At 40.6% G+C, this 15,656-nt stretch overlaps 1 protein-coding gene across 1 annotated transcript in view; it reads left to right on the plus strand.

Moving 5' to 3' along the window:
• Positions 1-704: 704 nt before the first annotated feature.
• The window catches only part of ptch1 (patched 1), a 132,865-nt gene continuing 117,913 nt past the window's right edge, over positions 705-15,656 (plus strand). Inside the window, exons 1-2 of the mRNA XM_055161805.1 lie at positions 705-1,271; positions 5,314-5,506. Coding sequence (XP_055017780.1) covers positions 1,101-1,271; positions 5,314-5,506 — 364 coding nt within the window. The 5' untranslated portion in view covers positions 705-1,100. The remainder of the gene's footprint in view (positions 1,272-5,313; positions 5,507-15,656) is intronic.

The following is a 15,656-nucleotide window of genomic DNA, read 5'->3' on the forward strand; positions in this document are numbered from 1 at the left end:
CATATGACCCAACCAAAGAAACTGAGTTTGGTCGAGTTTGTTTATTTGGTTGTCTTATATATTTAAGTGGCTGCTATTTTATCTGAATAAGACGATATTTATGCCAGTTTACAGCATGAAAATACAACAATGAAGCCCAGCCGATGTTTAACAAGATCACTCCAATAAGTCTTATTAATTACAGTATCATGTTTTTAACTCGTTTTAGTGTGAGGACCACCCCATACCAGCAGCAGAAGTGACATTACAACATCGACACCTCGCTCTGGATCCTCCCCTCGGACGCTGTAATTTGAGGCTCCTCTACCACCATGATGGTGGCGGCAGAAAACACTACGGAGCCCTGACATTCCTGCGGCTCTTCTGTGCGCGCGCTCCGAGCGGTACTCAGGTCTGGTCTGTACCAGGGTCTACCTCAGACACGGACCCCGAGCAGAAACGCACTTCACAGCGAAAGCACCGTGCGCCTATGGCCCGGTCCCAGCCCCCCTGAAGTTGGAGATGCACACACGAGGTCCGTCCGCCTGGGTGGTCTCTCTACTTTAGTGAGCTGTTGCTAAGCAGCTAATAATAGTCGTGTTTGCTGAGTAATTTTTGCCCTTCTGGAACCAATCAGATGCAAGAAAGTCCTGCAATCTGACAGCCCCAGAGGCGGGATCTCAAACTTTTTTCCCTTCTCACCCCTCCTCCTCCTGCGCCTCCAAATGGAGAGAGCTCTTTTTCTCCACTTCTATTGAATCTCAGAGTTGGCCGTGACGCGCGGCCCAAGGGAAGACCACATAGCTCTCATCAGAATGCTACGACTATCGAGCTTTCCAAGCGGAAGACTCATGTATGGGAATCGCTTTGCACGTTGGGCTTTTTGACTCAAAGTGCCCCAAATACGAGGCGAGTGTGCGGTGGAAGCAGCGGAGACCTCTCGGATCACGAAATGTTGGGATGGAAGGCGCAGACTTTGACTCGCCGTCTTCACCAGGAGTATGTACTTGACGGGTGTGAGATCTCCGAGAGGGAAACTTTGTTGTCGCTTTGGGATATCGCTACTACTACGCGCTTTCGGGGAAAAACGCTAAGCAGCACGGTCTCGCAGTCCCCGCAACATGGCCTCGGCTGCTAATGCTCCCTCCGAGCAGGAAAACAGAGACCCCGAACGGCCGAGGATACGGCGGAGGAACAGGGGGGACTATGGCCGCAACATACCGCTGGATTTGGAGTATTTGCATCGGCCGAGTTACTGCGATGCGGGCTTCGCTTTGGAGCAAATCTCAGAGGTGCTTATCTCTCGCTTCTCTTGGACTTTTCTGGTTTGATTTGGGAAGTTTGTGTCCAGTGCAAAGGGGGTCTTACGGGAGAAGTTGTAGCTTGTTTTCATGTGCAGTGACGGCGAACAACTCCCACTCCGCAGCCGGCTTCTCTGGGACAATGTGGAGGGTGTTTTTGTATTCACCATGCGCCTTTCTCGCACTCTAGTAACTTATAACGGTCTCACACGACAGCGCAGATGGAGTTTTAGGAGAGTTACGCACATTCACACACGTGCATTACAACGTACTCCACAGCTTAACGCAAAGTCAACAAAACGGCATTGCACTTTTACGCACAGCAATAACAAGTAGATTTTTAGCGATTTTAAGCCTGGGACATACACATCTCTTGGCTCCATAGTGTGATTTGACTAACATCAGTGCACATGATAAGGCTACTACTGTTTGACAACAAGTGGGCTGACATTTCTCTGCACATGGACTGCATGTTGTTAACTTAGCATGGCTTGGATGTGGAATATGTCCTAAAGCTCGTTGCAGCCTAAATGCATGCATGTTTACTGGGGAAAGAGGAGCTGATTTATCCTTTATTGTAGGTTAAATTGTATTATTCCCGTATTACATGAATACAGCTTTGTTTGAGGAGTAGTAGTAGGGTCAGCAGGGACGATTTGTTTAACTGATCCACATTAAAAAGGACCTCTTGCCGAGTACACATTTGATAAGTCCTATCTTGGTTTCACACTGTAGAAAGTGAACATGTAAAGGCTGTTTCAAACATGCTTTCTTTTCATGCAATTTGTTTCATTATTATGGCTATAACAGTCAAGCATAAGAGCTTAAATGTGATTCAAACAAAATGCATAAATTGCAGTCTCGGGAAGTGTTACTGCATGCTCTGTACATGCAAAACTACAAGGCCAGTCTTCTGAAACAGCTTTGCCTAGTTTTAAAATAAGGATTATTGTTGCTAGTCTTAAAGTCGGAGGTAAGATACCATTATTTAATGACTCCATGAACATATTTAAAAGTGGAGTTACTAACTGATTATGAAAGGTTTTGTAAAATTCTATAGGCAGGCCATCTGGACCTGGAGCCTTGCCCGAATTAATGCTTTTAATGGCTTGTAATAGTTCTTGGACAGTAATATCACTATCCAAATTATGTTGAGCCTCTTCTGCAATAGTTTTAAACTCAAGATGATTAAGAAATGCATCTCTATCAGTGGGGGAAGGAGGCCATTCTGATCTGTACAATGATTGGTAGAATTCTTTAAATGCGTTGTTAATACCTTGTGGATCATTTATCATGTTTCCTGGTTGTGTGGATACACAATTGATAGCCCTTTCAGATTCAATTTTTAAAATTCTCCATGACAACAATTTGCCAGCTTTTTCACCCTGATCATAGAAGGTCTGATTTAACCACAATAAACGTTTGGCTGCTTTCTCAGCTGTTATTTTATTGTACTCTGTTCTTAAAATTACTAAGCCTTTTTGTTTTTCAGGGTCATCTCTATTATTTATTTCTATTTCTCAAGATTTTATTTGTTTCTCTAATTTGATAATTTTTTCTCTTTGTTTTTTACTTTTAGAACTTGTAAAGCGTATAATTTGCCCTCGAATATATGCTTTAAAAGCCTCCCATCATATGGACGCATTTGTTTGATCAGTATTCATTTCAAAATAAGTATTAATCTTGCTCTCTATGTATTTGACAAATTCTAGATTTTGAAGCCATTTTACTTGCATACACCAGATAGGAGGGGATTGTGTTAGCTTGTCCACCATTACAGACATTGAGATAGGAGAGTGGTCACTAATGACTATACAATCATACCAACAATTTGTAATTCTGGATACCAGTTCTTGTGACACTAAGAAATAGTCGATGCGAGATCTGGACTTATGTATACCTGAGTAGCATGAGTACTTTATTTTATCAGGGTTTCTCCAAATTTCTGTCAAATTTAAAACTTTCATATATTGCATTATTGTTTTCCTACATTGTTTTTTTATGTGGATCAGATTTAGTGGAATGATCTAACAAGGGGTTCAACGTACAGTTGAAATCTCCACCAATAATGTTTAAACCCTGTAATGAGGACAGGGTAAAAAAAAAGTCCTCAAAAAATTTAGGATTGTCCTCGTTAGGTCCATATAGGCAAACCAGATTCAATGCTAGAGAGAATATATTACCCTGAGCAATAACAAGTCTACCTTGAGGATCTTGAATAGTTTTAGTAAGATGAAAAGGAATCGTTTTGTGGATAAGTATTAAAACCCCTCGAGCATAATTATTATAAGTTGCATGTATAAACTGACCTGGCCATCTATGCTGCACATACTTAATTTTAGTAGTAGTAACGTGAGTTTCCTGAAGAAATATTATTTTAGAATGTAAACTTTTAAGTCTGTTCATAACCTGCTTCAATTTTGGCATTTTATTGAGTTCCCTGACATTCCAGCTCGTAATCCCTAAATCAGACAAGTTTGATCTTTCCATAATCTTAAGTGTAATAGGGTAACTGCATTGAGTGTGACAAGAAACAAATAGCCAAGGATAGTGAAAAGTACAAAAATAAATCTAAACATACAGAAATACATAAAAGACCCCTCAAATCCCAACTCCCTTCCCTTATTTAACCTGAACAGTGCAAGGGCAAGTGTCAATCCACAGAAAAAAATGAGGGATGATTAAACTGTGCAGACACCTCTCTCAGGCATCCCATATGGTCTCCCCCAACTCTGCATCTTAACAACTGTTACCTTAAAATAACTTTATCCTAGTCTATCGAACTGTAACGCATAGTATCCATGACACTCTTAGTACTTCAGGCTAAAGGTAGGTGCATAACATTCTCATCTTGCAAGGGTGCACTTGGAATCCCCTGGAAAGTTCCAGCATCAATGAACGTCTTCTTCACTGATTTGAATGGGCTCCTCGCCTTCATGGTTTCAGCTGAGAAGTCCTGCGCGAAGAAGATCCTGTGGCCCTCGTGGTTGATAGTGCGGTTCTTGGCTGTGCGAAAAATAAACTCATGGTCCTGAAAGCGCAGGAAACGGATGAGCACGACTCGGTTTTGGTTTCCCCAAAGTGCGGCGCGCTCTTTCCAGAGTATACTTGGTGGCAGCGTCGAGACCCAACCAGAGCAGCATCTTATGCTGGATGTAGTCAATCATCGGCTGGGTACCTACGGCGCCCTCGGGAAGTCCCACGAGTCTTTAAGTTTTTCCTCCGACCGCGGTTTTTCAGATATACCAAGTTCAGATTTCACACTTTCCAAACTATCTTCTGCAGTTCCAATGCGGCTTTCAGCCTCCGTAAGCCGCGTAGCATTGGCAGAGATGTCCTTCTTTAGAGTAGCGAAGCTCCCTTTCACTGCAATGACAGACCTGTTCACCTCAGTTATACTTTCGTCCAGTTTGTCAAGCTTGCCACCAAAGCTAACGATGGTGTCTATTTTTGTGTCAATCAAGTTGATTTTGGTGTGCATCGCTTGCAGCTCACTCAACACAGCAGCCAGCTCGCTCTGTGGCTCATCCATGCTTCTTGTAGCATGTCAGTGCGGAACTAGTTTTGGGCTTCTGAGCACTGCGTGATCTGGAGCTAATCGCACAGTCTTTAATCGGTGTTTGTTTAGACATGTTGTGGACGTAAAACTTTTAGCAGAGTTGTTGAGGAGAACCCACGTTCTTGTTCAGCGGCTCCACAGCGCCCCCCCCAGCTTTGCCTAGTTAGTGGTGTTTCACTTTTAGATGAGAGCCTACAGTTATGCCTTGTTTGACATATGGCCAAGGGTGCGTTCACACTACACACACCACATCAAAATTGAGACTAAACTTTGACTAGAACAGAACCAAACCAAATCCACATCAGGGGCTCAAACCAAGACCAAATCAGGACACGTGATCACCACAAGTCTCCCTTTTGGCCTCTATAAGTTGTTTATTATTACCTGCATCACTTCTGTAATCATTTGACTTATTACTAACATAAGCGCAGGTGAGTATGAGCAGTGTGTGACCGGGCTTGTTGTGTGTTCCAGGGCAGAGCGACCGGGAGGAAAGCACCTCTGTGGCTCAGAGCTCACTTCCAGAGACTTTTGTTTAGGCTGGGCTGCTACATTCAAAAGAACTGCGGAAAGTTTTTGTTTGTTGGCCTCATGATTTTTGGAGCTTTCGCCGTGGGCTTACGGGCAGCTAACTTGGAAACGGATGTGGAGAAACTCTGGGTAGAAGGTAAGATCACTTTTTTTATTGTTGTTGTTTTAGTACTACTTAATAGTAATTTAATTAGACCTAAAACCATGAGCAAAGACTTAATTCATTAGGCTTTATTAAGAATGATTCAGGCTCAGAGTTTTGCATTCACACTTGTCGTTATATGGTCCACATAATTTCCCTTGAGGCTTGTGGATCAATAAAGTTTGTCTAAGTCTAAGTCCTGAAGTAAGCCAATTTTAGTCCTGATGTGAACCTGTTTAGTTATGGTTTAGTTTTAGTTTTAAGTCAGCATTTAGTCCCACTTTTGATGTGGTTTATGTGTGAGTGTGAACGCACCCTTAATACAATAGATGCTAAGTCTGAATCCTTCTTACTAAACTATTTGTCCATGAATGAATGAATGAATGAATGAAGTCTTAGCTCATGCTTTACTATAACTAATTAAAGTCGAGTTATTGTACTGTGTTACCACTGTTTCTAATGACTGAGTGTCGATGGAAAAAACGGTTCAAAGAAAGCTGCTGATTTGTGATTTAGACTTTCTTTGAGCTCGATCTTATCTTGTTTGGCTATTTAAAGTAACCGCAGTGTGTTTTCATGTGCTGGTAGTGCAGGTTAAGAAAGAGAGAAAGTATGTTTGAAATGAATGCAGGCTAGTTTACCTGTGTGTTGTCTTGAAAATCTGCTGTACATGAAATTAGTTTGAAATATTGTGAAATCAAACGTAGTAGTCTCTATCACAAGTACAGCACACTGATTTAATAAAATAAGAAGCACTTTGTATCAGTTTGTATCAGCTGTTTGCATATTTATATTGATGGAGTTGTATCTAGGCCTGTCAGGATACAACTTTTTGAAGTGTCATATATTGCTGAAGAAAATACAGACGATAAACAAAAACCTAAGAGCAGATTTAAACCACAAAAATAATCTAAATGTGCAATATTGCTAAAAACCATGAGCTGCAATCAATAAACAGCAGAATGAAACACTTTATTACTTAGTTTGGGTCTGTAATGAGTCATAGAAGTTGTTTATTCAACCTTTTATGGCCCAAACCTTGCAGAATTGTTGAAAAATAACCAACATTTATGAGCAGTGCAAAGAAAATGTACACACGATAAATACTGACCCCCCAAAAAACCTTCAGTATCGATATAGAAATAATCATGACAGGCCTAGTTGTAATCCTGCAGTTAAGTAAATAGGTAGAGGCAAAATTGAGAATAAAAGATGCGTACATGTTGTATTTTATTTGGGAATAGTTTTAAAAGAATTCTAAAATCAGATCATCAAAACTGTACATAAACTAATAAGTAGCATTAAAGGTGCATTGTGTAACTTTTTTGGTGAAGGGTCCATCAAATGCTTTTCTTCGTGGAAATGTTTTTGCTTCGTCTGGAATATTTCGCAGTACGGTATTAAACCTTTCTGTCTTTCTATGGAGATCAAGCCAGACCAAGTTACACGTCAGATCTGTGGAGAGGCGACCCCGCTCACTGTCAAAATGCCTGTGTTTGTAGGTATTTCTGAGCTATAAAACCACCTGTAATTGAATAAAAGTACGGTGGAGCTGTTTAATGTCACACTGTGGAACATTCCAGTCAGAGAAACAAGCAGGTGACGGACCCTCCACCAGAAAAGTTACACAGTGCACGTTTAACATTCGAGGCAATTCTCACCCAAGCCGCCATTTTGTGTCCATGTGTGTGTGTTGGTGAGTGTCAGCCTGCCCCCAGCAGTTGAACGCCCTGAAACTGTGTGTGTGGTCCTGTTTTGGACAGCTCTCAACTTTCCAAAAAGTTTTCTCTGTGGGTGCACGGAAAACTCGGAGCGGGGACTCAGAACGTATTCGGAATTATGGAACGGGTCTGGAGTTTTGTTGTTTGGTCCACTCAAAACAGTTTTAGAAGCAGATTTTGTCAGAAGGAAAGAGCCTCTGTGTATGGGTGGTGCTTCGGGGGGCCTTTTTTCTCCCTCCTTTGATCCACATTCCAGCACTTGAGGCTAGAGTCGAGCTGTATGCTTTAATGAATGGGACTACGCTCTGAAGAAATGACAAAAGTTTTAAATTATATACAAAAAGAGGAGTTTGAATAGTATAAAGAAGACGCAAATAAGCTGAACTATTCATATTTCGTCGTTGTTGTAGTGGTTGTTGGTGGTTGAATGAAGAGGGTCTAAATGTCAGTGTGGTTCCGGATCACTATCAGCCCCCCCAGTGGGACTGCTGTGTTGTCCTCATGGCCCTGACAGTCTCTGCGTTTGCATACAGAGACTGACATAACGAAGCTTGGATCTTGTGAAAAAGAGCAAATATTAAGAAGAAATGTTGTAAAATCTTTTGTAAGGCTGGCTTGTTTTGAATTCAGTAGGTTGTGCTAATTTGTCATGTAGTACTCCCTAATAACTTAACTAAAATGTTTTGTGAAATGGTAAAAAGTAAAACAGCACTGTATTCTAATTTGCAAATGATTGTTATTGTATTATATAGACTAGTTATAATAAAATAAACAAAGATAGCAAGGGGCCAGAATCTATGTATCATTTGTTCATTCGTTTTTCAATATAAAACCAAAAATAAGAAAAAAACAAAAAAAACAAAACTATTTTCTTCATTATTTGTCTCCAAAACCAAACTTAAAAAACGGATAACGGTTATTTTTTTCAGTTTTTGATTTTGTGTTTAAATGAATAATAGATAACGGATAACTACTGTTTTCCGTTTACGTGACTTAAACTGAGATGCGGGACCGAACCAGGACCGAACCAGGACTAAACCAGGACTAAACCAGGACTAAACAGGTCTTGGTCCTGGTCTCGGTCTCAGTCCCGGTCTCAGTTCTGGTCTGGTCCCAGTCTCCGTCCTGGTCTCCGTCCTGGTCTCCGTCCTGGTCTCCGTCCTGGTCTCAGTCCTGGTCTCAGTCCTGGTCTCAGTCCTGGTCTCAGTCCTGGTCTGGTCCCAGTCTCCGTCCTCGTGTCAGTCCTAGTCTCGGTCCTGGTCTCGATCCTGGTGTCGGTCCTGGTGTTGGTCCTGGTGTCGGTCCTGGTGTCAGTCCTGGTCCTGGTCTCAGTCCTGGTCCTGGTCCTGGTCTCAGTCCTGATCTCAGTTCTGCTCTGGTCCTGGTGTGATTCTTGTCTCAGTCATGGATTAGACCTGGTTTAGACCTGGTTCAGTCCTGGTTTAGTCCTGGTTCAATCCAGCATTTCAGTCACGGAAACGGGAAGAGGACTTTATCAGTTTTTTCCATTATTCATTTAAGGCCAAAATCGAAAACTGAAAAAATGAATTGTTATCTAAATAAAGAAGAAAATAGTTGTTTTTTTGTTTTCTTGTTTTTGGTTTTATCTTGAAAAACGAATGAATGAATGATACATGGATTGGCCAGGCAAAAACTGTTGTATTTTGTTTTTTGTTTTAAATGCACTAGTCAAATATAACACAGTGCATTTCTAGTGTCTGATACCTCAAAGTTGTTTTAAATTTTTGTGCAGAATTTGATTTCTCTATAGTCACATTTTGTCATGTCAAGTCAGTGTGGTTTTCCTTCTGAACAACTGCGTATGTCTTGATGGGAGCTTAGTTCAAAACCCTAACATACCAACTGAACCATTAACTAACCAGTGCATTCACCACTGTCTCATATTGCCCGGTTTCAAATGACACCTCAACATTCTTTAGGTCAGTAATATTTAATACAGATGAGGGTAGATAAAAGGAATATTGTTAAAATGCAGATTTCTTTTAATACAGTGAAATGTTGGGTCTGGATGCACTGATTCGATACTGATAACAGATATTGGCGATTACTGGACGATTTACTGGACAACGTTGGGCCAAAACACATCATAATGTTATTTCAAAGCTGTTCTGTAGTTAATTAAAATGTTACAATTACAAAACACATTTGGTTATTTTTTCATTTATCATAAGTGTTTGTGTTTGAAGGAAATTAATTATATTTTCAGTCTCTGCCCAAGTACAAGTTGACATTGGGTATTTGCTTGGGATGTAACGATATCCAAATCTCACGGTACGATGTTATCACGATATGCATCTCACAGTACGATATTTATTGCGATATTTTGAAGAGGCTAATATAATTGTAGATGAAACACTTTTTTGCTTTTAAAATACCTTGACAAGATTTTGGAGTGAATTATTACCGTCATAATCTCGAGAATTCAAGTAAAAAACATATTTCTTCATGTTGTCTGCACTGAAATGAATCATGGGATATGTAGTTCCATAGGTTTATAAGCTGTTGCTACTTTAAAACCATGCATTTAAGCAAAGGAACTTCTGATTAGACATATTATGACTGAGACTTTTGACGATACAGTATCACGATATTTCGGTTATTGTTATATCCCTAGTATTCGCAGATACTTAAAGCCTAAAGATCGGCGTTATATCAGATCAGAAAAAGCTGGATCAGTGCACCTGATCAGGTTCAACATTTGCGAATTGACCTTTTAGATATTTCAACAGAAAGTACAATGTAATCAATATGGAAATCTGGTCCGTCTTACTACTCGTGTGGGAGTATGGCATCATCACAGTCTAGCGTCTGAAACCCACCAGTTCACAACAAATAAAGATTTCATTGTTACCGAGCTGCAGAAGAGAAACAGAGTCTGGCTGTGACCCTTAAATGGCCTGGAGAAGATGTTTGATATTGTTTGCATTTCTCACACACTCTGTTTACAGCTCTTTCTCCCTAAGGAACACTTGACATGGTACACACTCTAAATATCAATGGTATAAGTAAGAATAAAAAACAGCAACAGTTTTGGGTGGTAAATTGGAACTAGATTCTTGATAGACAGGACTTAAAGATTAGATAATCTACTAGTATACATTTGATTATGCATGTTACAATATAACTGTAAGAAAAAAGAAACAAGAGTCATTTAAATTTCATCTTTACCTCTTAAACTAAACCTGAATTCAAATTTTTATCCGGTTGTTCATGTCACATTAAAGGGTCATATAACAATATTTTCTGATCTATGCTTTAATGTTGTTTCCTCATCATAAATGTACCTGGAGTTTTGTTCCGTTCTCACAAACCCTGCATATTTACAAAAATAGAAAGACCACCTTGTGATGTCATGTGGTAATACAAGAAGTGCTCTGCTGTGGTTGTAAACGCCATACGCCTTCACTTGAATCATTTTGATAATTTCAGGTCTGGAATTGCCTATTTCTATTGAACAAAAGGTAAAAGGTAGCTGTTGAAAACTACCTCTACATGACATCTCAAGGTGAAAACATTTTGAGCTTTAGGCTATGTTTATATGATTACAGTGTCTGAACTGAAGATGCAAAAGTGGCGTCGCGTCTTCACTTTAGATGAGAGTTTTCGGGAGGAAATCTGTGTGCATACAGTGTGTGGAATTCGCCAGGCGGCTAGGTGGCGCTGTATGTGAGATAAATGCGTACATGACGTGAGCAGATCTGACCAGAGTTTTGCGTCTTGGGCAGTGTAGACAGAAACACTATGGCGGAGCATATTCAACTTTTCCACTCTGGACGTTGGTTTAAAATTTTTGCATTAAGTCCCAAAAACGCCATCACCATCTAAACGAAAGGCACTTCTGATAAAATATTTTGTAGTTTTTATCTGCAAGCGTTCTCGTGTAAACAGGCCCTTAGAGATGTACACAGACTAATAATAAAGGGTTACTGTGAGTGAAACAGAACACAACTCCAGGCATGTTTTTGATTAACAACATTCTAATAAAGCTGACAAGAATAAATTTTCACAGTTTAGGACCATTTCATTCACTGATTTCATGAGGTTAGTCACACACTAGGAAAGATGATCAGTGAGTGTGAATAAATACAATTCAAGATTTCACTTTTGCTTTTCCATGGGCTCCGTAATCATGAATAATCCTCAAATTGTGACGTTTCCTCCAAGAGCAAAATGTGATCTGGTGACCTCCCTGGTGGAGAGTGGAGGCGAGTGCAGTGACCTGGAGTAGACGTCCAAACATATGGATTCCTGCGCAGACACGGACAGAGGAGATGTGCTGAGGACTTCCAGATGTGGAGCTGTAGAGATGTGTTTGTTTAGATTAGACTGCACAGCTGAGGGATAGATTAGTACTGCCTGTGGAACGCTGGAGAGGACGGAGAGAGAAAGAGAGGGAGGTAGAGAGGTGAGGGAGGAGAGAGAGAAGATGAGGAGAAAGAGGAAGGAAGAGAGAGTAGAGAGGGAAAATGAGGGGAAGAGGGAGAGGACAGAGGATAGAGGATGATATAGGAGGGAAATGAGAGAGAAGATGAGGAGAAAGTGGACGGGAGAGAGAGAAAAGGAGGTGAGTGTAAAGAAGGTGGAGACACAGGAGAGGAAAGAGAGAGGAGGAAACCAAGAGAAAGAGGGAGAGGAGGAGATACAATATAAGAAAGGCGACAGAAGAGAAGAGGAGTGGAGAGGGAAGAGAGAGAAAAAAGGGGTAGAGAAAAAGGAAAGAGGAACGAGAGGAGGAAAGGAGACAGAGGAGAGAGAGGTAAGAGGAGAAGAGAAAGTAAGCCAAGAAAGAGAGGAGGAGAGAAGAGTGAAGAGAGGAAAGAGAGGAGAGAGTGCCTGTTTATGTTTCATTTGGAACTGCCCTCCACAGACGACCCATAGACGACCCCGCCTGGATGCTGTGTGGCCTGCCAAAGCACGCACACACACACATTAACACACAGGAACGCACAAATGCACACACACATACATAAACACACATAAACGCACACACCAGCGCAATGCACCCTGCTCAGATTCAGTCCTCCTTTAGAATCCAGCTGCACACTGGAGTTTATGGTACATTCTGTTTGCACCTGCTGTTTGTTCAACCCTCCAAGACAACTACACTCTTATTCACGGGTGTAGTGGGCGGGGCACGTGGGGGTATGCCGTCCACACACTTCTCACGATGCTAGATATAAAAAATTAACAAATCTAAAATAGCCTATAGCTTAAATGTTCATTCGGAGCTATTGGCGGTGGAGGTGCGCCCACATAGACAGGCTGGGTGACTGCTGGAGAAAGGACCAGACACCCTGCTTCGCGGGCTCACAATCTCTCTCTCACTCTCAAGTCAAAGATTAGTTCTGGTTTATTCCTGGTTTAGTCCTGCATCATTTTGATTAAAAAAAACATAAAATATTACAGATTTTTACTGGGTTGGCGCCTTTATATTTGTACTGAAAGTACTAATGTGTTTTTGTTTTTTTTGTTTTTTTTATACACAAACAATCTATGTGACACTTGGGTGTATTTCAGTTCATCAAGTTGAGTATATGGCTTTTGGGGTGGAAGTAGATTTAAAAAATCCTCACTGCACCAATGCTCATATTGATATTTTGCAGCTTCCCTTTCCCCTTTGCAGATTCCCTTGGGGTGTGATGCTAACTGTAAGCACTGTTGCGTCTGAAGTTCTGTAACTTAAGTCTGACCTTAGTCTGAGCTTTGTTTTAGCACAATCTCACCAGAAAGAGCTGACAACATGTGAGCTGAAATGTGCTGTTAAACAAGTCCTCCTCAACATTTAAATACGTTTTTTCTTGAGTTTTCAGATATCTTAAAACTTTTTTGGTAGTTATTGCTAAAGTATGCATTGTGTCACCATGGTAACTAATGAGCAATCATTAGAGGCAAAACAAGGGAACAATGCACAATTCAAGTTCACACACCATTTTGAGCTGTGTGAACAAATATATGAACTAGTTTACACCCGTGAACCACTATGGAACCTATGTATGCAACTGAGGGATTACACAAATATACGACTGCATGGTAATATGAAAGAAAGTACTACTGTTTAATGCTGAAAATTACATTCTATTGTTTAAATAAAGATTATAGTATTGGAATCAGTATTGAGTCTATTCCTTAGTATCGAAATCCAGTTTGAAATTTTTGTATCATGACAACACTGATCAGGACCAAACCAGGACTGTACCACGATGAGTGTGAAGGCAGTCTTGGTGTTCACGTGCCCGGCCCTCACAGTCAGTCTGCTCCCACACGCTGCTCACTCAACACTGTTTATAAACACTCCGACACAGGAAGTTCTGTTTATTGGAGCCGGCGACAGAGACCAGAGACGTACAAAGACCTGAGTGTGTCCAACCTCCTTCTATGGCGAAACAGTCTTTTACGAATGTAAGCAAAATCTATTGTAGGAGATCAGGCTACTGCAAGCTACAGGCAAGACAAAACCATGGATGGGCAACAGAAGACGTAGTAATCCAAAAGTTATCTTTATGCAAGGATAGTTAAAGGTCCACTATGTAACTTTTCTACTCAGGAGTCCGGCACCTGCTTGTCTCTATGGAGGTGTTACTGCTTTGCTCATAATTCTCCACAGTATTGATTACTAGGGATGTAATAATAACCTAAATATCGTGATATCGTATCATCAAAAGTCTCACAATAATATTGTAAGCTCTCACAATATATCGAATTACAGTTCCTTTGCTTAAATACATGGTTTTACAGTAGCAACAGCTAATAAACACAGGGAACTACATATCCCATGATTCATTTCAGTGCAGAAAATGTGACAAAACATGTTTTTTTACTGGAGTTCTTGGGATTTTAACGGAAATAATTCACACCAAAATCTTAAAAGCAAAAAAGTGTCCTATCTACAGTTATACCAGCTTCTCCAAAATATCGCAATAAATATCGTACCGTGAGATGCATATCGTGATAATATCGTACTGAGAGAGTTGGACATCGTTACATCGTTACGTTTTTATGCATTCTGACTGAGCAGGGTCACCTCTCCACTGATCTGACCTGTTGTTCGCCTGGTTCAATGTCCTACTGCAGGACATTCCAGGCAAAAAATAACATGTCCATGGAGAAAAGTTACATAGTGAAGTGAAGTTTGTGGTGTTGTTTGTACTTATATAGGCAAGAAGACTGATTTTTGCATTGACAGTAGCTATTTCTGGGTTTCATATGGCATCACAACATTCTATAGGACAATTATATTTAATAGAGATGGGGGAAGCTAAAATTAATATCGTTAAAATGCTGATTTTTGTTGCAGTACAGTAGGGCTGGGTATCATTAAGAAGTTGCCGATACGATACATTCCTCGATACATAGGCCATGATACGATGCATATCTCAATACAGTGTGCTTTCGATTTGACACGATATATGTCAGACCGGTTCGATACTGTTCAAAAAAATAAAGGCTAAATCATAGCTGTGATACTAAAAATCTTTGTTAAACCACTTCTTGTGCGAAGTTAATATGATACACACTCATTTTAATCATGAAAACAAATGTGAAATGTGAAAATATCAAATGTGTTGCATAAATGAGTTTCCTTCCTCTGAACAAGCAACAAAACTGTAGCGCTGTAACAAAATAATTTAGTAAAATATACAAAAAAATACTCTTGGCAATATATCGATACAGCAGCCCACGATATCGATACTGTATCATCACATTAAACAATACGACATATTGCTTTTTTGATATTTTTGCACACTCCTACTGTACAGTGAGATGACAATGATATAAATGATCAGGTTCAACATTTGTGAATTGACATTTTAGATATTTCAACAAAAAGTACAATGTAATCAAAACTGGCCTTTCCTTCCATCTGGGAGTATGATCACATTTTAAAATCTGAAAACCACCAATTCGTTTGGACACTTAGCTTTTGGCTTCCGCACAAAACCTCATTGCTGCTCTGTGATTGGTGCGCCCACCACCTGTCGGACTCTATTGCACCAGTTTGCACATGCCAAGATGGATTCTTGTGAGCTTGCAAATTCACAAATCTCACTGTGCAAGGTTAGACAGTCTTGGCCCAACGTATATGTCAGTCTAGCTCTAGTTCTTGCCCCCTTCTTAGAGTTTGACATCATCACATTCGAGAATCTGAAAACCACCAATTAAGAGGGAAACTACTCCACTGTGCCAAGGACACTCAGCACCGAGCATTAGAGGTTATAACCAACAATGACGCAGGCCTTTGTTAAAGAGCCTGCGTCATTAGGGGTTCTAACACTCTCTACAATGGAGGCATGGGCAGACAAGAATGAGCTGCGTAGTGTCTGTCCAGTGTACTGACCCTGCTGTGGAGCGGTGTGATTCCCAAACTCAATTTCTGTTGAGGGCGCACACAGGAAATGATTATC

This window comes from Boleophthalmus pectinirostris, unplaced genomic scaffold (assembly GCF_026225935.1).
Source record: "Boleophthalmus pectinirostris isolate CB_2022bp ecotype Guang Dong unplaced genomic scaffold, ASM2622593v1 HiC_scaffold_4, whole genome shotgun sequence".
Lineage (NCBI taxonomy): Eukaryota > Metazoa > Chordata > Actinopteri > Gobiiformes > Gobiidae > Boleophthalmus > Boleophthalmus pectinirostris.